The sequence below is a fragment of the Crocuta crocuta genome, unplaced genomic scaffold (genome assembly GCF_008692635.1).
Source record: "Crocuta crocuta isolate KB4526 unplaced genomic scaffold, BGI_CrCroc_1.0 scaffold167, whole genome shotgun sequence".
Lineage (NCBI taxonomy): Eukaryota > Metazoa > Chordata > Mammalia > Carnivora > Hyaenidae > Crocuta > Crocuta crocuta.
In genome coordinates this window covers 6,411,620-6,430,293 of record NW_027532406.1, presented here as the reverse complement: position 1 = coordinate 6,430,293, position 18,674 = coordinate 6,411,620, and the positions used below count along the sequence as shown (strand labels likewise).

Here is an 18,674-nt window from a genome sequence, read left to right as displayed (position 1 = left end):
TGTTGTCCATCTTTTCTTTAACGTATTTATAATCATTTTTAAAAGTCCTCTACTGCTCATTGTAATTTCAATTTTGGGTCACCCGTAGGACTATTTCTATTGCCTATTTTTTTCTCTTGCTTATAGGTCACATTTTTCTACTTCTTTGCATTATTCCCCCCCATCTCTCTCTCTCTCTCTCTCTCTCTCCTCTCTCTCTCATATATTAATGGCCTTGGATCTGAAGTAGATGTTATTTTTTTTCCCACAGAGTGAGAACAACCCGTTCTTCTCTGAGACAGCTGAAATGATGGACCCATTACTTCAATCCAGTTTGATATTGAGCTGAATCAGTTTACTTTTAGTTTCAAATACCTTTTTTTTTTAATTTTTTAATGTTTGTTTATTTTTGAGACAGAGAGAGACAGAGCATGAGCTGGGGAGGGGCAGAGAGGGAGACACAGAATCTGAAACAGGCTCCAGGCTCTGAGCTGTCAGCACAGAGCCCAATGCAAGGCTCGAACCCACGGACCGCGAGATCATGACCAGAGCTGAAGTCGGACACCTAGCCGACTGAGCCACCCAGGCGCCCCTAGTTGCAAGTATCTTTAAGATTAATGTTAATCTTGTGTTTATTGCAGGCCCTCTTTTCAAACTGTCTATCCCCCCAGGGCACAGTGCAGAGGCTGTTTTTCCACATAAGGCCTATTAGGAGGTCTTACACCTGCGGCCTGAGGTTCAGGCTTCTAATATAACACATACCTAGGGGGCAGCTGCAATTCCCTTTAAAGAAATAGATATGTTGTTTTTCAACTCTATATTGTTTTTCATATATAATGCCTCTAGATTTTAAATAATTTCGTATCTTGTTTCATGCTGTTCTTCTTGATCTCATGAAGTGTACCTCACATCTCTATTTTACCTTTTGGGTCTGCCTGTTCTATTTCCTGCTTCAAATGATATCTGTTCCTAGTTTGTCGTTATTCTTTTCAGGTCATTTCAGTCCTCAGGTATCTAGTTAGTTGTCTGGTGAGCTTCTTCACTGAAGGGTTATCCACCACTCTGTCTTGGAATATGCGTAGGGTCAGCCCCTGAGGCTAGAGCTGCTCTGAGTCAGTCCCAGTGAATTCATAGAGAAGGGAGAGGCAGAGCTCTAGCATGTAGGGTCCTGGGCCCCCAAATCCACACTTCAACATTCCTGTTAGCCCCAAGTATTTCCCTTGATGAGAGTTTTAGGGACTGACCTTTACTGTGTTATGGAGAAGCAGTGCAGGGAGGGAGTATCTCACTGGGTTATCATCTATCAGCCCTCGGGGATGAGTGAGTCATACCTGAGGCTAGTCAAGCCTCACTTGCTTTTCTGGCTCTTTACTCCAGCAAGACTTATGTCCTGGTCTTACTCCATGAGCCCTTATACTGGGGTCTGAGACATTCCTGCCCCCAGTGAAGGAGCAGGAAGCGATTATCTCAGGTTATGTGCAGGAAGAGGCAGGAACGGATTTTATAACATTTTTCTCTAATCTTCCCCATTTTTCACCTACCCAATCAGACATTTCCCATAGTGCAGTTGATACACATGGATATGCTTGTTTTTGTTTGTGGCAGTGGTAATAAAAATGGGATTCTACTCTACACATTATTCTGCATCTAACATTTTTGGCTTAACAATACATCATGGATAATCATTATGATGTATGTTCATCTTTTCCTCCCCTTTCCTTTCCTCCTCCTCCTCTTCTTCTTCTTCTTCTTCCTCCTCTTCTTCTTCTTCTTCTTCTTCTTCTTCTTCTTCTTCTTCTTCTTCTTCTTCTTCTTCTTCTTCTTCTTCTTCTTCTTCTTCTTTTATAGCTCCTTATAAGCCTAAATGAAATAGTATTCACCAGGTACCCTGGTGCTGATAAAAGCACAGTGTATTTTATAGTCAACCGTGGAGGGACAGAGAAGAGGGCTGGATGCAAAAATAAATCTGATGGTGGGATTAGGTCTGAGGGGCCGGAGGGAAGGTGACATTTCCCTAGGAAACGGACAGGTTAGCCAATGTCCCGGGTCAAATCCATCTTCTTGGGACCATCTGGCATTTCCTCTGATACAGAAAGCACTTACTATAAAGCCCTTACTACTGACATGATGGCTGCCTGGCTCATTTTTCTTGCGTATATGTGTGCTTAATCTGTGTTTTGCCTATCAGCTGTTTGAGGGCTTCTCTGCTCCCAGCCTCCATGGCTCACCCACATCCTTTCCCTCCTGTGCCTGGTACACAGAATGCGGCACTTAACTGGGTCAGATAGGGAATTCATCTCTCCTCTCAAGGAGTTAGAGCTATGTATGTAGTCGTCTCTGGGTCCCAGATCCTAGTCTGTCTAGATTTCTGAATCAGGAGATGCCTCTGGTGGAGAGAACGGGGTGGACTGTCCTGGGATTGAAGTTTGAGATCTGAACTGCAGACAGAGTCTGGAGTTTTATACAAAAGGGAATTGAATTGTAGATCAGCTGGGAGGTTATTGTGACAGCCCTGGTGGCCCGAGCCTGCTGGGCACTGGAACCCTGTGGGAGCGCATAGCTGGCATTTTTTTGCTTGAGATTAGGAAGTCTTTTGCTTCCTCTGTGAAGAGGCTTGAATTCAAAGGACTCTTGTGGTAGGATGGAGTCTTTTTCCTGGTAAAAATGAAACAGAGATTTGGCTGCCGTCTTTACGAGGTGGTGGGCAGATGATCTCTCTCTCCAGCCTCTGGTGGAAAGCAGTTTAAGAGCTTGCGGTCACATTTTTGTCCGACATCATAGAGAGCATAGAGAAGCTGTGATTCCAGCCCCAGAGGAGTGAGAATTTTTCTCGGTGTGACTCTCCAAAGACCGTCTTTATGCAAGAAATGTCAGAGACCCATTTCATAGTAAGTTTCTTCTGAGGTTTTGTTTTGGTTGATGATAAGTTCCCTATCATCACAGAAGGGCTGACGTCATCCTCAGGTAGTGGTGTCCCTGCGAGCCTTCCCAGGCCTGGGAGGGACTGACCGGTGGTGGGAACACCAGGATGAGACGCAGGTCCCTGTGTTGTATTTTTTCCTGGGCCTTAGTCTGGCTCTCTCTCTGAGATGTGCTAGTCATCTCTGTGCCTTCTTCCCAGGCTGTTGGGAGAGAGCGAGAGTACAAGTTTGAAGGAGATTTTAAGTCGCTTTGTTATACTCTGCCAAATTTGGTCTTCTCTAAGTTGGCTCTTTTGTCAGCATGTTCTTTGAAGTAGGACTTGTTTAGGCTTTGGTTTCTCTATTTGGAGAAGAAATTGGACAGTGCCCAACTGCAAATAGACTGGATTGGATGTGCAGGATGGTTAAATGAATGTGTGAATGACCAGACGATTGGTTGGATGTGACGCAGAACCTCAGAATGACCCAAGAAACGTCCCGAGGACTGTTTCCTCCAGAAACTAAGTAGATCCTGGCTGTGAGGTAGTTAATACACCATAGGCATTGGCAGTTTAAATGTATGGTCCAAGTCAGGAGTGCAGAGCCTAAGGGAAACCACATGGGTGAGGGGTCAGGGAGCTGGGGAGCACCGGAGGCTTGGGCCAGAGTCAGGAATCAGGTCCTGTGTGTGACCTTTATTTAACATTCTTCAGAATGTGGGCCAGCCTGCATAGCCACCCTCTGGTGTTAGCTGGCCCAGCCGAAGGGTGCATGTGCTTGAAGTTTCTATCACGTTCACTTTTGTTTTAATAAAAGCATTCATAAGCTCGGGGTCTTCTTATATTTGGCTGGTCAGTGATTGTATCTTTACTAAGAATCACGGATTTGCATGATTGTCATCCTTGGGAGGCTGAAAAGGAGGAAAAGATTTTCTGTACAAGTCTAGGGAAATAAAGCCAGTGGAAGGAAGTCAGAGGGAGGCAGATTTCATCTCAGACACAACCAAGCCAACAATGGAAAAGGCTGCTTTAAAGGGTGAGGTGCTGGGATGCCTGGGTGGCTCAGTTGGTTAAACAATCAACTCTTGGTTTCAGCTCAGGTCATGATCTCATAGTTTTGTGAGTTCGAGCCCCACATTGGGTGCTATGCTGGCAGCAGGGACCTGCTTGGGACTCTCTCTCTCTCTCTCTCTCTTTCTCTCTCTCTCTCTCTCTCTCTCCCTGCCCTGCCCCAACTCATGCTGTTTCTTTCTCTCTCAAAATAAATAAATAAACTTATAAACACATTTAAAAATAGTGAAAAAATAATAATAAAGGGTGAGATCTTCTTTTGGCTGGAGGTGAGGGGGCGGGGAGCATGATGTACTAGGTTCTTTCCAGCTCTCATGGAATATGCTTTCACCTCTTGGAGTCTTACCCCCTGGGAAGTTAATCTCTGAGTTGCTAAAACTCTTGTATGTTATCCCCACCTGCAACCCCATCAAACAACTGGTCACATTTCTCTCTACAGCTATAAACTCCGATTAGGCGTTCTCTCAAACTATCATCTACGACCTCGTCTTTCAGGAAGAGCAGGTGAAGAGCCTGAGAGAGTGGGGGAGAACCAGAGTCTATTATACTCTGAATGAATGCACTTGACTCTAGATATGGAGAACATGGCTCTCAGCTTGAGCAGGTTGCAGAAGAGCCAGGAGGGCTCTTGTTCAACACAGATTGTTGGCTTCTGCCCCAAAGCTTTTGGTTTGATAGGTCTGTGGCAGGGCCGAGAGTGTACATTTTTAGCTGCTGCCACTTGTGCGGGGACCGCACTCTGAGAGCCACTGCCCTGAAGGGTAGAGACCTAAGCCAGCCTACTCTCAGTAAGGCCTGAATCTGCTAGGGGTGAATTAATACATTTTAGGACACACCCTCCTCCTCCACCATGTTCTCCTCTTTCATTAAGGCTCCCTCACTCCTGCCCCCGGGGCTTCACAGAAAACTCTGACCCAGACCAAATGTGTCCCAGATGCAAAGTCACTTCCTCTGGGAAGCCTTGCACGAGTCCCCAGGATTAGATGTTGTGGCTTGCTATACTTCCTCATGATAGTAACCAGATACAAGCACAATCTGTAATGATGCTCATGTGATTTCTTAATTAACATCTCTTTCCCCAAGAGACTATAAGGAAAGCACTATGAAGGTAGGACTTAAGAAAAGTAGGAAAGTTTTAGTGGGTGGTTTAGTTGGTTAAGCGTCTGACTCCGGCTCAGGTCATGATCTCACAGTTGGTGAGTTCGAGTCCTGTGTCAGGCTCTGTGCTGACAGCTCAGAGCCTGGAGCCTGCTTCGGATTCTGTGTCTCCCTCTCTCTCTGCTCCTCCCCTGCTCGTGTTCTCTCTCTCAAAAATAAATAAACATTTTTTTAAAAAGTTAAAAAAATCTTAAAAAGAAAAGTAGAAAAGAGGTAAGGTAGCTGGATAGGGGAGGAGTGGTGGGTCACTCCTGGGATTGTGGAAAAGAGTGAAAGACCAGGGGGTTTTGTTCCTAAAGAAGTGCCTCCTGAAGGGAAGAGGAAGAAGGAGGCGACATTCACTAGGATTTTTTGGCTCAGGTCTGCCCCAGCTCTGTCTGGCACCAGCCAGACATTTGTCTTCTCTATTTTTCTCACCAAACTGAGTATTTCATCTCTCTCCAGATTTTATTCTTAATCAAAAGTTAAAAATATATTTATTTATTTTATGGAGTGCCTGCATGACTCAGTTGGTTCAGTGTCCTATTTCAGCTCAAGTCATGATCCTGGGGTCCATGGATTTGAGCCTTGCTTCGTGTTCTATGCCGACAGCTTGGAGCCTGGAGCCTGTTTCGGTTTCTGTGTCTCCCTCTCACTCTCTGCCCCACCTCTGCTCATGCTCTGTCTCTCTCTGTCTCTCTCTCTCAAAATTAAAACATATTTAAAAAAAGATTAGGGGCACCTGGGTGGCTCAGCCGTTTAAGCATCTGACTCTTGATTTTGGCTCAGGTCATGATCTTGGCGATTCATGAGTTCAAGCCCCTAATTGGGCTCTGCTGACAGTGCAGAGCCTACTTGGAATTCTGTGTCTCCCTCTTGCTAAGCCCTTCCCCTGTTCATGGCCTCTCTCTCTCTCAAAAATAAATGAACATTAAAAAAAAAAGCTGATACTTAAGAACAAATTTTTAAGTGTTTGTTTTTGATAGAGATTGAGAGTACAAGCAGAGGAGGGCAGAGAGAGAGGGAGACAGAGGATCTGAAGTCAGCTCTCTGCTGACAGCACGGAGCCCGACACGGGCCTGAAACTCACAAACCATGAGATCATGACCTGAGCTGAAGTCAGATGCTTAACCAACTGAGCCACCCAGGCACCCCTGTCCTCAGATTTTAAAACTTGAGTTGATTTTGCCAGCTCTAGGCCTCAGCTATTACACCCATAAAGCACAGAGTGAAAGCCCCAGGGTGGGAGAGATCTGAGTTAAAAGCCGGGTTCTGCTACGTTTTCATGTACTTTACCGCCGCATTTCCATGAGCACCTGACTTAGCTTCTGTAAGCTCTGACTTTCTCTGGGCATAAGAAATGGTTTCCGCTTCCTGGCATTTTGGGGAAGCTTCCAGAGTTAATGCATAGGAAGTCTTTAGCACAGTGCCTGGCATATGGGAGGGCTCAGTGCACACAGGCTGCCCTTTCGTCACCATCTCCACCGTCCTCTTCACCGTTGTCACCATTCTTGTCCCCCTCACCCAAAGTTTTTGTGAGGTTTTTATGAGTAGGATAACGAACTTCACAACCAGAAAGCATCCTCTGAACGTCTAGGGCACCCAACGCCCCGACTGCTGCCCACGAGCCCACAGCAACATCCTCTTCATTGGAAACAAGGCCCAGACCCTTCCTTCCACAGGATGCAGTGCATGCTCTGCCCCTTCCAGTCCTTTGGTGGCTCTTGATGATATGACAAATGCATCTTTTGTCTCTTTCTGTTCTCAGGACTCCAACTAACCAACTAAAGAGCTGTTGCCCAGAGCATTGTTCCTGAGGAAGAAAAGAGCTAAGCCCACACCCAAAACTGCTTCGTGCCAAGAATCGACAGTGGGGTTTGCCAGCCAGCATATGTTGTCCTTTTGGAAAATGAGACTGAGACCATGTGAAGAGGCAGCAGAGGTGTGTCAAGCCATCTCAAGGCAAGTGAGCGGGTGGCCACACTGTGCTGGGCTCACTCCTCCCTGAGCTACACCCTCCCTGGCCCCTGGCAGGCATTTCCTATCCTCCTCTGTACGTAAGTAAGATGAATAAAAGACTGTTCTAGTCTCGTGATCTCAAAGGGTAGATCCTGGAGTTGAAACCCACTTATTTTACTGCTGAGGCCCAGAGAGGGACAGACACTTTCCCAAGGTTACACAGCGACTTGTAACTGGACCAAAACGTACTACAGTTAGGTCTTTTTGTTTGAAGTATTGAGGATAATGTTATCTACAGTGTTTTGTTTTGTTTTGTTTTGTTTTTAAGGCAAATGCTTTTATTCCTCATGGCTTGGTACACTGTAAAGGGCCGCTCTCCCATGAATACTCACCTGCTCCCTTCTGTTAACCTCTGTGTTAAACTGATGCGGCACCGTTGGGGGAGGGTATAACAGAGTGGCCGGGAGTGCAGGGGCTGGAGCCAGCCTGATCTCCAAGCTTAGCTTTGCCACTGACCCACTCTCTGAGGTTGGGAAGTTCCTTGACCTCGACAAGCCTCAGATCCCTCACCTATAAAATAGGATAGGGGCACCTGCGTGGCTCAGTTGACTGAGCGCCTGAGTCTAGATTTCGGCTCAGCTTATGATCCCGGGGTCCTGGGATTGAGCCCTGCGTCACAATCCTCACTGAGCATGGAGCCTGCTTGGGATTCACTCCCTCTCTCCCTCTCCCTCCTCCTCTCTCTCTCCCTGCCTCTGCCTTTCCTCCCACTTGTGCGCAAGTGTGCTCTCTCTTTCTCTCTAAAATTAAAAAAATGAAAATAAAATGTATAACATAAGATAATATTACTTATGAGGAGTTCTTGCAATTTAATACCTTGAGTTGTTTGTAGCAGCGCCTGACAAATAATAATCTCCAAAAATGATTACCTCGGGGTACCTGGGTGGCTCAGTCAGTTAAGCATCTGACTTCAGCTCAGGTCATAATCTCACGGTTCGTGGGTTCGAGCCCTGTGTTAGGCCCTGTGCTGACAGCTAGCTAAGAGCCTGGGGCCTGTCTTCGGATTCTGTGACTCCCCCTCTCTCTAACCCTCCCCTGCTCACGCTATCTCTCTCTCAAAAATAAATATCTTTGATAAGATCGCCCTTTTTCGGTAATTGTTCTAAGATGCTTGTAAACTGATGTAGACACTTTTCAGTTTAACCGCTTGTTTTCTGTCCTTTCATTTGTTCGTGGGATCTAGAAGGGCCTGAAGAATATCACATATCCTACCTGGGGTGGGGGGGGGGTGCTAGTTTGTGCTCTACCCTCAGCTTACATACGCTCCCTCATCATATGGACATTTGTATACTTTCTCCTTCTAGAATTATGGAAAGGTGTTTTCTCATGTTTCATAATGGGGCTATATCTGGCAAGCTGTTACCCCACATGGGCTTCTCAGGGTCAGAATAATCTCTTGGCCACTATGAGTTGGTGCATGTAGATAAAACAAAACATCAATAATGATAATAGCCACGTATTTAGTACTTAGCAGTGACCACTTAAGTGTTTACTGTATGCCAGGCTCTCTACATGACTTAACCTGTAACACTCATCAGGAGTGTTCTAGACTTGGGGCGCCTGGCTGGCTCAGTTGGTTAAGCACCCAGCTCTCCGTTTCGGCTCAGGTCATGATCTCACAGTTCATGAGTTTGACCCCTGCATCAGTCTCTGTGCTGACAGCGTGGAGCCTGCTTGGGATTCTCTCTCTCTCTCCTTCTCTCTCTCTCTCTCTCCTTCTCTCTCTCTCTCTCTCTCTCTGCCACTCTCATGCTCTCTCTCTTAAAATGAAAAAAAAAACATTTAAAAAGGAGAGACAAAGAAAGGTTACTCAGAAACATAAATGACATTCTATCCTTATTGTAAGGGAACTAGCACAAGTTTGCCCCTTGGTGAGTGATAGACAGAAGCTACACCAGGGCCAGCTGTCACGCAAAAGAAACTTTATTTGCAGCACATAAAGAAACCACGGGAATAACTTCCAAAGCTGTGACTCTCCAAGCAAGGGTGGATGTTGTTGTTTTTTTAATTTAGGGTTAGGATGAATGTGTACAAAGGGGTGCCTTGTCATCAGATGCAGAGGCAGGCATAAGGTCACATGTGCCTTAAGGAAACACACCTACACAGACACTGTATGTTCCGTAAATGAGGCATGTGCTCCTCCGTGGCTGGAGATTTTAGTGTTATAATGAGGTAAGTTGACTGTGGGTCACCGCATGGGTCGATGCATGGTCCCTCTGTTGCAGGTGGGAGTCCAAACTGGCCTGAGTTATTTATTGCTTGGGGGGTAATCCCAGTTTCCGGCGGGGATGCTGTGCCTGCAGGTCTCTGGCCTGAGTTAAAGATAAGCAGGAAAGAAGAGCGTTAAGGAAAACCGTAGGACAAAGGTTGGGGAGTACAAGCAGCTGAGTAGTTAAAGGTCAGGTCTTGGGGTCTAGCTGGTGACACTACCAGTAACTGGGAGGAATGGAACTAGAACGTTAACCCAAGGTCAAGTTCTAATGCAAAAGGTAGAATGGTTCTTTATTCTCACCTATTATCTCCCTCATTTTGCAGACACGGAAACTTAGGCTTCAGTAAGTGGCAGAGCAAGGATTCGAACCCGGGTCCCAGGCCACACTGCTGCTTTAACTATTAGCTTATCTAGCATAATTAGGGGAGCATCTTTTTACAGAAACAAAGTTAAGTCATAAATTATAAAGCAAAATGTATATTATCTTTAGATCGCATTCTGCTTTGGCCGGTGTCAGCCATTGGATTATAATTGGCACAGGTTGATGGAGCCCATGACCTCCTGTGAGTGTCTGAATGGGATACTCATAGACGAGCGGGGGACAAAAGGTTTTATGCTCTCAGCCAGGGCTCTCCACACCTTCTTGGTCTTGTACTCTCTCAATAAAAAATTAAAAAAAATTTTTTTAATGTTTATTTTTGAGAGACAGAGAGAGACAGAACATGAGCAGGGGAGGAGCAGACAGAGAGGGAGACACAGGATCTGAAGCAGGCTCCAGGCTCTGAGCTGTCAGCCCAGAGCCCAGTGCGGGGCTTGAACCCACAGACCGCGAGATCATGACCTGAAGTGAAGTCAGACACTTAACCGATTGAGCCACCCAGGCGCCCCTTTCAGTAAAATATTGTTGCAGACACATTCCCCAATACATGTATTTTAGTTATTTTGGGATTTGTGCATTTATGATTTCGTGTACATGAAATGTCCAGAACAGGCAAATCTATAGAGAAAGAAAGTAGATGAGCTGTTGTTGGGGGGGAAGGGTAAGTGGGTGGATAGAGTAAGAAGTGACTGCTGATGAATACAGGGTTTCTTTTTGGGACGATGGAAATGTTCTGGAATTAGTGGTGATGGAACAACCTTATGAATATACTAAAAATCATTGAATTATATATATATGTATATGTATATACATATATATAAAGGTAAATATTTTGGTATATGAATTTTATCTCAATTTTTTAAAAGCTATGTACTAAAATAATGGGTACAATACAAAGAAAAGCCTAAAAATTATAGGGTGAAATTTAAAAAGTCATAAATGAAAGCTCTGATATTGTCTTCTGTCAGCCTAACAAATTGTCTTATGCTCTCCCTATGGACTTACTGCTTTAAAGTTTATTTATATTGAGAGAGAGAGAGTGCACACGAGCAGGGGAGGGGCAGAGAGAGAGAGAATCCCAACCAGGCTCCGTGCTGTCAGTACAAAGCCCGATTTAGGGCTCAGTCTCGCAAACCACGAGATCATGACCTGAGCCTCAATCAAGAGTTGGATGTTTAAGTGACTGAGTCACCCAGGCACCTCTGGACTCACTGCTTTAAACCAGTCCCCTGAATAGGCTGTGTCTCAGTTATGTGAGAAATAAGCCCATCAAGTCAATCAGAGGAGGGACGCAGAGACTCAGCACAGTGGAGCGAGGCTTTAATCAACCTTCTTGCAAGAGCAGGTGTCTGATGGACAGGCACACTCAGGGCAGTTACACCAGACAGTTTATGTCCTGGTGTGGAAGTCCCTCCCCTGGATCCTCATCGGCTGAGTATACAGAAGTTACGGCCTTACCTGGACATCATTTATGCCCACATAAGGCAAAAAAATAGTCTGGTTGGATCAGTCAGACATTCCCTGAGGTGGTGCAGAGACTTTCAGTCCCTCCTCCCTTTGTGCTTTGGCCCATGCTCATCGCAGAGCCCATGAAAATAAGCCTGTGAAAGGGAAAGGGGAAGAAGAACCAGGAAGTGAAGGATCTAAGGTTTTGGGACTCCACTGTGTGTGTGTGTGTGTGTGTGTGTGTGTGGCAGGGTGGGAGGACTGTACATATTTCCAATAGGTTGTAAGCCAACTGTTAACTAGACAGCATAGCTTTTATTTGGTATTTATGAAAACGAATCGTCTCCCTTCTCACAAATTGTAAGCCATTTGTGGCCCCTGGTAAAAGCCCTTTTTGCTTTCACAACTGTTTTGAATTTCAGAAACATTGTGAATCAGTCAACAACAATAACAGTTAAGAGATATATGCTGAATACTTGCTAGATGCACACACTATCCTGAGTGCTCTGTTTACATACGTGTACCTCCCGTTCCTATGCAGCTATATTAATGTCTGGTAATGTCACCATCTTACAGTTGAGGAAGCTGGGGCTCAGGTAGATTAAGTAACTTTTCCAGAGTCAAAGCCATCACATGGCTGAGTGGGGCTTCAAATGAAACAGCCTGACCTAACGCCGTGTTCTGCACCTACTCTGTGCTGAGCACTGAGGGACACGCAAAGTGTGTGCACCCTGGGAGTTTATCCTGTAATGGGAGAGGGGGGCAGTTATCAAGTAACTATATGACAAGTATGGTTATTTCCAAGTTCTTGGAGGAACATATCATAGCTAAGTTCTGGGTGCCTTCTGCCCCAGAAACACGCAGGATGAAGGAGTTAGGTAAGAGCTTTAAATCTAATTTTGTTTATGTAAACAAATCACAAAGAAACCCCACACATTTTGTTTCTGCCTCTGAGCTGGGCCAGGGAGGGTTTGGGGTGTCAGGGGTTGCTGTCCCACAGAATTGTCCACGGACACCAACTCGGGCATCATTCACCGGCCGTGAGCCAAGGGGATTCAGTGGCCGGAGGCCCCGAGTTACGCCAGTGTTTAGAAGCTTGGACTCTTGGCTGACCTTCTTAGAACTAAAAAGGCCTCAAATAGTAGGGAACTTTTTGGATTTACTGTGGCACACTAATTATTAGGCGAATCACATAATATTTCTAAGCTGTGTGGGATATGGTAGAGACTTAATAAAATAGTTATGAATTTTGACTGAGGCTATCTGACGTTTATTGACTTCTTACTATATCATTCCTGAGTGAGCCTTTTTGAATATGAACTATAAGATCTCTACCCAGCGTAAGCAATAAAAAAATGATGCGATTTTTATTAACTGACATGAGAAGATTTTCATAATATATCATTCCATGGGAAAAAGAAATTTTAAAAAAAGTATAACAGCATGATTCCATTTTTATGTTGTTACTGATCTACGGTTATCTGGACAAAAATATAAGGAAGGATATGTGCCGGAATGTTAATAGAATTTATTTCCGGGGCTCTTGGGTGGCTCTGTCAGTTAAGCGTCTGACTCTTCGTTTTGGCTCAGGTCATGATCTCACAGTTTGTGGGATCGAGTCCGATGTTGGGATCTGTGCTGACTGCACAGAGCCTACTTGGAATTCACTCTGTCCCTCTCTCTCTGCCTCTCCCCTGCTTGTGTGTGCGCGCTCTTCAACATAAACAAACTTAAATAAATAAAATTCTTTAAAAAAGAACTTATTGCTGTAGGAGTAAAGGTGATTTTAACTTTAAAACTACTTGCCTGTATTTTCTGACTTTATTTGGTGTGATGGGTGTGCATTGCTTTTATAATTAGAGAAGTGATTTTTTACCCAGAGCTACACCCTACCTTGTTTTTTTTTTTTTTTTATGTTTGTTTATTTTTGAGACAGAAACAGAGTACGAGTGCGGGAGGGGCAGAGAGTGAGGGAGACACAGAATCTGAAGCAGGCTCCAGGCTCTGAGCTGTCAGCACAGGAGCCTGACACGAGGCTTGAACCCATGAACCATGGGATCATGACCTGGGCCAAAATCGGACACCTAACCGACTGAGCCTCCCAGGCACCCCCCTACCCTGTTTAAATTAGGAGAAAGCATGACACTGTGGTGACAGTTGCGCTTCTGAAATTTGGGCCTTGGGGTTGTCTTGGCTAATTTCCATTTCTATTGGATTCCACCCTAAAGCAAGATCCTACTTCCAGATCTCTTTGTAAGGAGACTAGGCTGTAGTTGGTGAGAAGGCACCACCTCCACACATGGCTCCAGGGAATTTCTTCTAGAATTGTGTCCTGCCAGAAACCTGTGANTCAGTAGTGGAACCTTTAGCCTCCCAGTTGGTGAGGAGAGAAATGAGACTGATGAACCCTTGACTTCCTCCTTTGGGTTTGCTTTTCTCCAGGCCTCGAAGCCCTGACTGCTGAGAGCAGAAGAGAAGAAAGAACAGGAAGAGAAGAAAGAACCCGGGCACAGCAGGTGCCCACCATGGGGCAGAGCTGCCAGCGAGGATGTGTAAGCTCTCCCCCTGCTTTCCCCCAACTTCATGTGGCCACTAGCAGCTCAGCTCACTCTCCCTCAGGCTGTTAGGTTGGGGTCCATTTTATAGGACGGAAACCCTGACAGCAGAGACGTGTTACAGGATGAGGCAGGAAGCCCTCAGACCCAGCCTCTGCCTCTCTGTGCAGTGTACGTTTTACCTGGGCCAGACAGGTCCCTACCAAGGGGAGCCCAGGGGGTCAGTCACATAGCCCCTCGGTTAATCACTTCTTAGACCGTTATGCGGCAAAGTCACGAAAGTGTGCGGAGAACAGGAGTGTGGCCTTTTCTAAGAGAAGCCTTCCCTTTCTCGCCGCTTACAGAGAGCGCTGCTTCTCCCCTGGATGTTGACCCAAACCTTGGAAAACGTGTATGGGACAAATGAGGCTCTGAGTAGCTGGCTCGTTTTCAGTCAACCGCAGAGGGTCCCTCTGGGGCAAGGACTATAGACGCTCCCCTTTTACAGTCTGGGAAACTGAGGTACAATGTGGCTTAAGCCCAGCGACAATCACAGAGCTGGACCTTAAGGAAGGCCCTGGGGACAGGATTCTCCCAAGGCGGCATGTCAGTCACTGCTGTGGCCTGACCTGCCTGCTTTGTGAAGACTTCCCTGGTCAGTGTGTGGGTGACCACGCAGTTCCCAGATGACATGTGAGAGTGGGGAGGAGGGGCCACACAGCTGCTTTCCCCTCCCTGTGAGGTGGGGGGGGGCAACTGTCCCTCAGTCCTCCAGGCCCGGCTTGAAAAGGCCCCCTGCGTCACCTCTAGGGAGGGCTGGAGGGCTTTGCGACCTCACAAGGCTTTGAGAGAATCGAATTTGACCCCGCTTCTCACACCCAAGTAGAAACTCAGTGTCATCTCTGAAATCCGAGGCGCCTGTTTGGGTTACAGTGAGCAGGGGAGGCCACTAACTACATAAACCTGAACACTCTTCGGGTCCCAGACCCTCAATGCCCATGCCTTCTCTCTTCCTCTCCTCTGCAATCAGGGTGAACAAAACTTTGCCTGCTCTGAGAAAGGAGGACCTCCAGCCCAGGTGGTTTGTCTGGGATGCCAATGCCACCTCTCGTGGTTCCCTCTGTTCCCTCCCGGTGCCACCACCCGGCCTTGCAAGCCTCAGGCAGAATGCCACTGGGGTTTAAAGGAGGCCAGGCAGCTTTGGAGAGGTGGCACAAAGCAGCCGGTGTCACAGGCGCCATGCGGCAGTTGGCAGGCTTGGGCACTGGCCCTTGGAGTTCAGTGTCAGTCTGTGGACCCCCGGCTGGTCCTCTGTGGTCCGAGGGGGTCCAGAGAGGGGAGCGCAGTCTCAGGGATCTCAGACACCAGCAGAAACCCAGGAGCTGGAAATTGGTGGGAGCTCTCAAGTGGCCCCGTGTGAGTTGTAGTTTACTGCCCTGTGGTCTTTACTGTAACTTTGGGCGAGCAACGGCCCTGTGCTCGGAGGCCTCACACGGTCTCCTTAAATGTTCGCAAAGTCCCAGTAAAGGAGGTAGCGTTCTCGTCTCACAGACAGGAAAATGGAGGCTTGGGAAGTTAAATTCTTTGCCTAATTTCACACAGCTCCTCAGTGACAGATCTAGGACATGAACTCAGGTCCTCTGACCCCAAGCCTGTGCTCTTTTGACAAGGGCTCCTTCAACCTCCATGACAAACGCAAGGCTGCAGGTGAGGCGTGCGACCGACCGTGACTGCCGAAGGACATGCCTATTTCCCGTTTTGAGTTGTTCCCAGCTTAGGAATGTTGTGCTCTGTAGATTGAATTTCCACCCTTAATCTAAGGAGGGGCCCAAAATTATATGGTCCATTCAGTTCCTTTCTCCTTGGCTCCTTGGCCATTCCAAGCCCCAGAGAGTAGTGTACGTTGTTTCCTTACGCTCAATTCTCATGAAAGCCTATAAATATCTTCAAGGCTTCATTAGAGCCCTTTCAGCCACGAGTCTGCTCTCAGAGGGTATCGGTGTAAAGCCTAGAGTGGCTTTCGGCCATGTGTAAAACTTGCCTCGGTTGTCCTGGTCACTTGGGTTGTCTATGCGATGCCTTTTCTTGCTTCCCTAGGACCGTGATTTCTACAGAGCTTCTCTGATTAGCAGCCTACTCAGAAGAGGGCACGGTTTTCCAGTTCATGAACAACAGTCATTTACGGAGCACCTGCTCTACGTGAGGCAGGACAGGAAGTGCTGGAAAGATGGTCTCTGCCCTTCTGGGAGGATCCATGGGTTACCCCTGATTCTTGCGGGGACTGGCTGCACGTCTGTGGGCCGCTATGCAACCTTCTAGAAACCCCAGTCCCCTTCCTTATAAAGTGGGATTGCCTCTTGTGCTCTGTCACTTAGCATTCCATTCGTTCTCACTCCCCCCAGAGCAAGAGTCCAAAGAGCAGCAAGAGAGGGCCGGCCCGAGCACAAGCGTTGTTGAAGCTACTGCTTGTGTCGTGTTGTTATTGTCCTACTGGCTAAGGCCAGTCACACAGCCAAACCCGTTGTCGCTGTGGGAGGAGACTTTGGGGAGTATGGGTACAGGGAGGAGAACCTTCTGGCTGTTTTCTGCAAACAATTTCCTACATCCTCCTCCTCCCTTCAGCTGCCATCATGAAGAGACCTACATGGCCTCTGTCTTGACTGGCAGCAGCTTCCAAAAGCTGTGAGGCATGGGGAGTTGTGAGACGAAGGGCAGGATGTGTACGGAAGGGCAGGATGTTAATTCATCAAGGATGCTAACTCGTCCAGCTGGCTGCTACCTGATGGCCACGTTCTCACCATGTTCACCTGGGAAGTATTGCATCCTGCAATCTTGGGGACAGGCATGGCCAGCAGGGACAGACCCCTGTGTTCCCACAGCTCCCCCCCACACTGCTCTAGCAGCTCAGCGCTCTGCTTTCACTATTGATGGACACATCTGTCTTCTCTGGTGGACTGTGAGCTCCCTGCAGGCGGAGCCACTACTGCTTTTCATCTTCAAACCCCCACTTCCTAGCACAGGATCTGCACGCTCGTAAGCGCCTAATCCATGCTGATGTGAATACATTCACGAGTAAGACATTTCTGAGCTCTGCTGTGCTTCATCCAGAGAAGGGCTCATCACGTTAGAATTTACTCAGCGATTTCAGGGTTGCTTATAGTTACCGTCGCTTTCTGAACACGACTGATAAGTTATGAGCATCAGTATGTGTTGAACGCAAGTTGCTAAGATGCCTTTGTAATACCTTATGTTGTCCTGTGTTTCTTTAAGAGAGAAGCATCTGAAAGGGCAATCGAGCCCCCACTTACTGAAATGAAGGTAAGATGCCTAAGCGTTCTTTCCATGTCCTGTAACATTTTCTGTGAAAGAGAGAGAGTGTGTGTCAATTCCCTTGGGGAATTCTGACCATGGTGTCAGTGAGCCAAGCAGCCCAAAATGGATTCCCCTGGGGGTTGGGGTTGGGGGTGGTGAGGAAGGGGGAGAGCATTTACCTCTAAACTGTTCCTACCCGGGCCCAGCCCACGCCACAGAACAGGTGCTTTCTGAGGGGGGACCTTTGTTACTAAGTTAGTCTCTTAGTCCTCTCTTGGGAGCAAATTACTAAGTGTCAGAGCTAAACATAAGACCTTCCTGCACTTGGAGCTACGTGACATACTGACTGTGGAGAGGCTCCGGGAGAGAGAACAAGGGTCTCTCCCTTCCCTTGTCTTTTCCAGTGTGTAGAATCAGGCATGCCAGGATCTTGGTACCCATGCCCTCTGCGCTTGAACATGCGCAAGTTTCAGATCTTTCCTATTGATATAGCCCGGATGGTTCCGCATCAGAGAATTTTCTGTGCTTTTTGTGATGACCTACCCCCTTCCCTCTCATTCCCCAAGCTGGTACTTCACTGTGCCTTTAACACTACAGTAGAGTGAATCTGAGGTGCGTTGCTTCATGGGAAGGTGGTGAGGTGGGATATTGAAAGAGCCAGTTTGCTAAGAGAAAAGCGCAGTAACTTTGGATGTCTCCTGCATCCGGGTCCCTTATCTGGTCTCAGGTGAGGTGTGAGGCTGGGCTTGGAAACACAGCCCCCTTGGCCCCGCTTCTTACTCCACGATCGAGCAGGCATATTCTTTTTCTTTCGAAAATGAATAAGCCGCTCCAGCATTTGAGGACTTATGGCTGAGAAGTGAAGTTCAACATGCAAAGAAGGAAAAACGTGTGTCTTAGGAGCCAGATGAGGGAGGGGTCCACCCTGTCTTGGGGAGAGAAGGAAGGTTGGAGAGAGGAGGTGAGATTTACAGGAAGTCTGGAAGCAGAAGAAGGAATCTGCTGGCCAGGAAGGACGTTCCGGGGAGAGACGGCAGCCCCGGCAAAGGCAGAGCCTATGAGAGACGGAAGCAAGCCGGGAGGCTGTGGTGCTGGCAGGGAAGGCAGGAGCGGAGGCTAATGACACTGGCTGGGGCTGGCGCTGGGTGTCCCGGTAAGGAACTCAATCAAGAGCGCCCGAAAGGGATCATGTGATTAAATTGTGTTCTGTCAGGCAGCAGCAAGAAGCATGAGCCTTGAGCCTCCAGGAAGCCAGCGGGAAGGGGGATGGGTAGTGGGGCTGAGTGTAGACACATCTTGAGAGGTGGTATGTGTGCAAAATAGTGCACCTCAGAGCGGGAACAAGAAAGGACTACAAGTTCCATTGTTACCAATTTTTAAAGACCGATCAGCACTTGGCGAGCCTTCCAGATGGCTCCTTGTGCCATCTTGTACTCAGGGGCTCTCACATGAGGATGGGCTGATAGGGGTCCCTACCTTTGTTTTCCAGGGCCATTTTTAGCATATTATGAGGCATTACTGTCTTATAACTGCCTGGTTGAGGAAGCTTTATATATCAGATTATCTGGCTTTAACTAGGATGACCCTCACAAAATAAGCAAGTGGCTTAGAGGGTTTCTGCATAAAAACTATGGATTGAAGCTAATGAACAATGGGGCCCCTGGTTGGCTCAGCCGGAAGAGAGAG

At 47.3% G+C, this 18,674-nt stretch overlaps 1 protein-coding gene across 1 annotated transcript in view; it reads left to right on the top strand.

Moving 5' to 3' along the window:
- The window catches only part of HK1 (hexokinase 1), a 113,712-nt gene that overhangs the window by 14,513 nt on the left and 80,525 nt on the right, over positions 1-18,674 (top strand). Inside the window, exons 2-4 of the mRNA XM_077778694.1 lie at positions 6,855-7,048; positions 13,585-13,694; positions 16,947-16,994. Coding sequence (XP_077634820.1) covers positions 13,668-13,694; positions 16,947-16,994 — 75 coding nt within the window. The 5' untranslated portion in view covers positions 6,855-7,048; positions 13,585-13,667. The remainder of the gene's footprint in view (positions 1-6,854; positions 7,049-13,584; positions 13,695-16,946; positions 16,995-18,674) is intronic.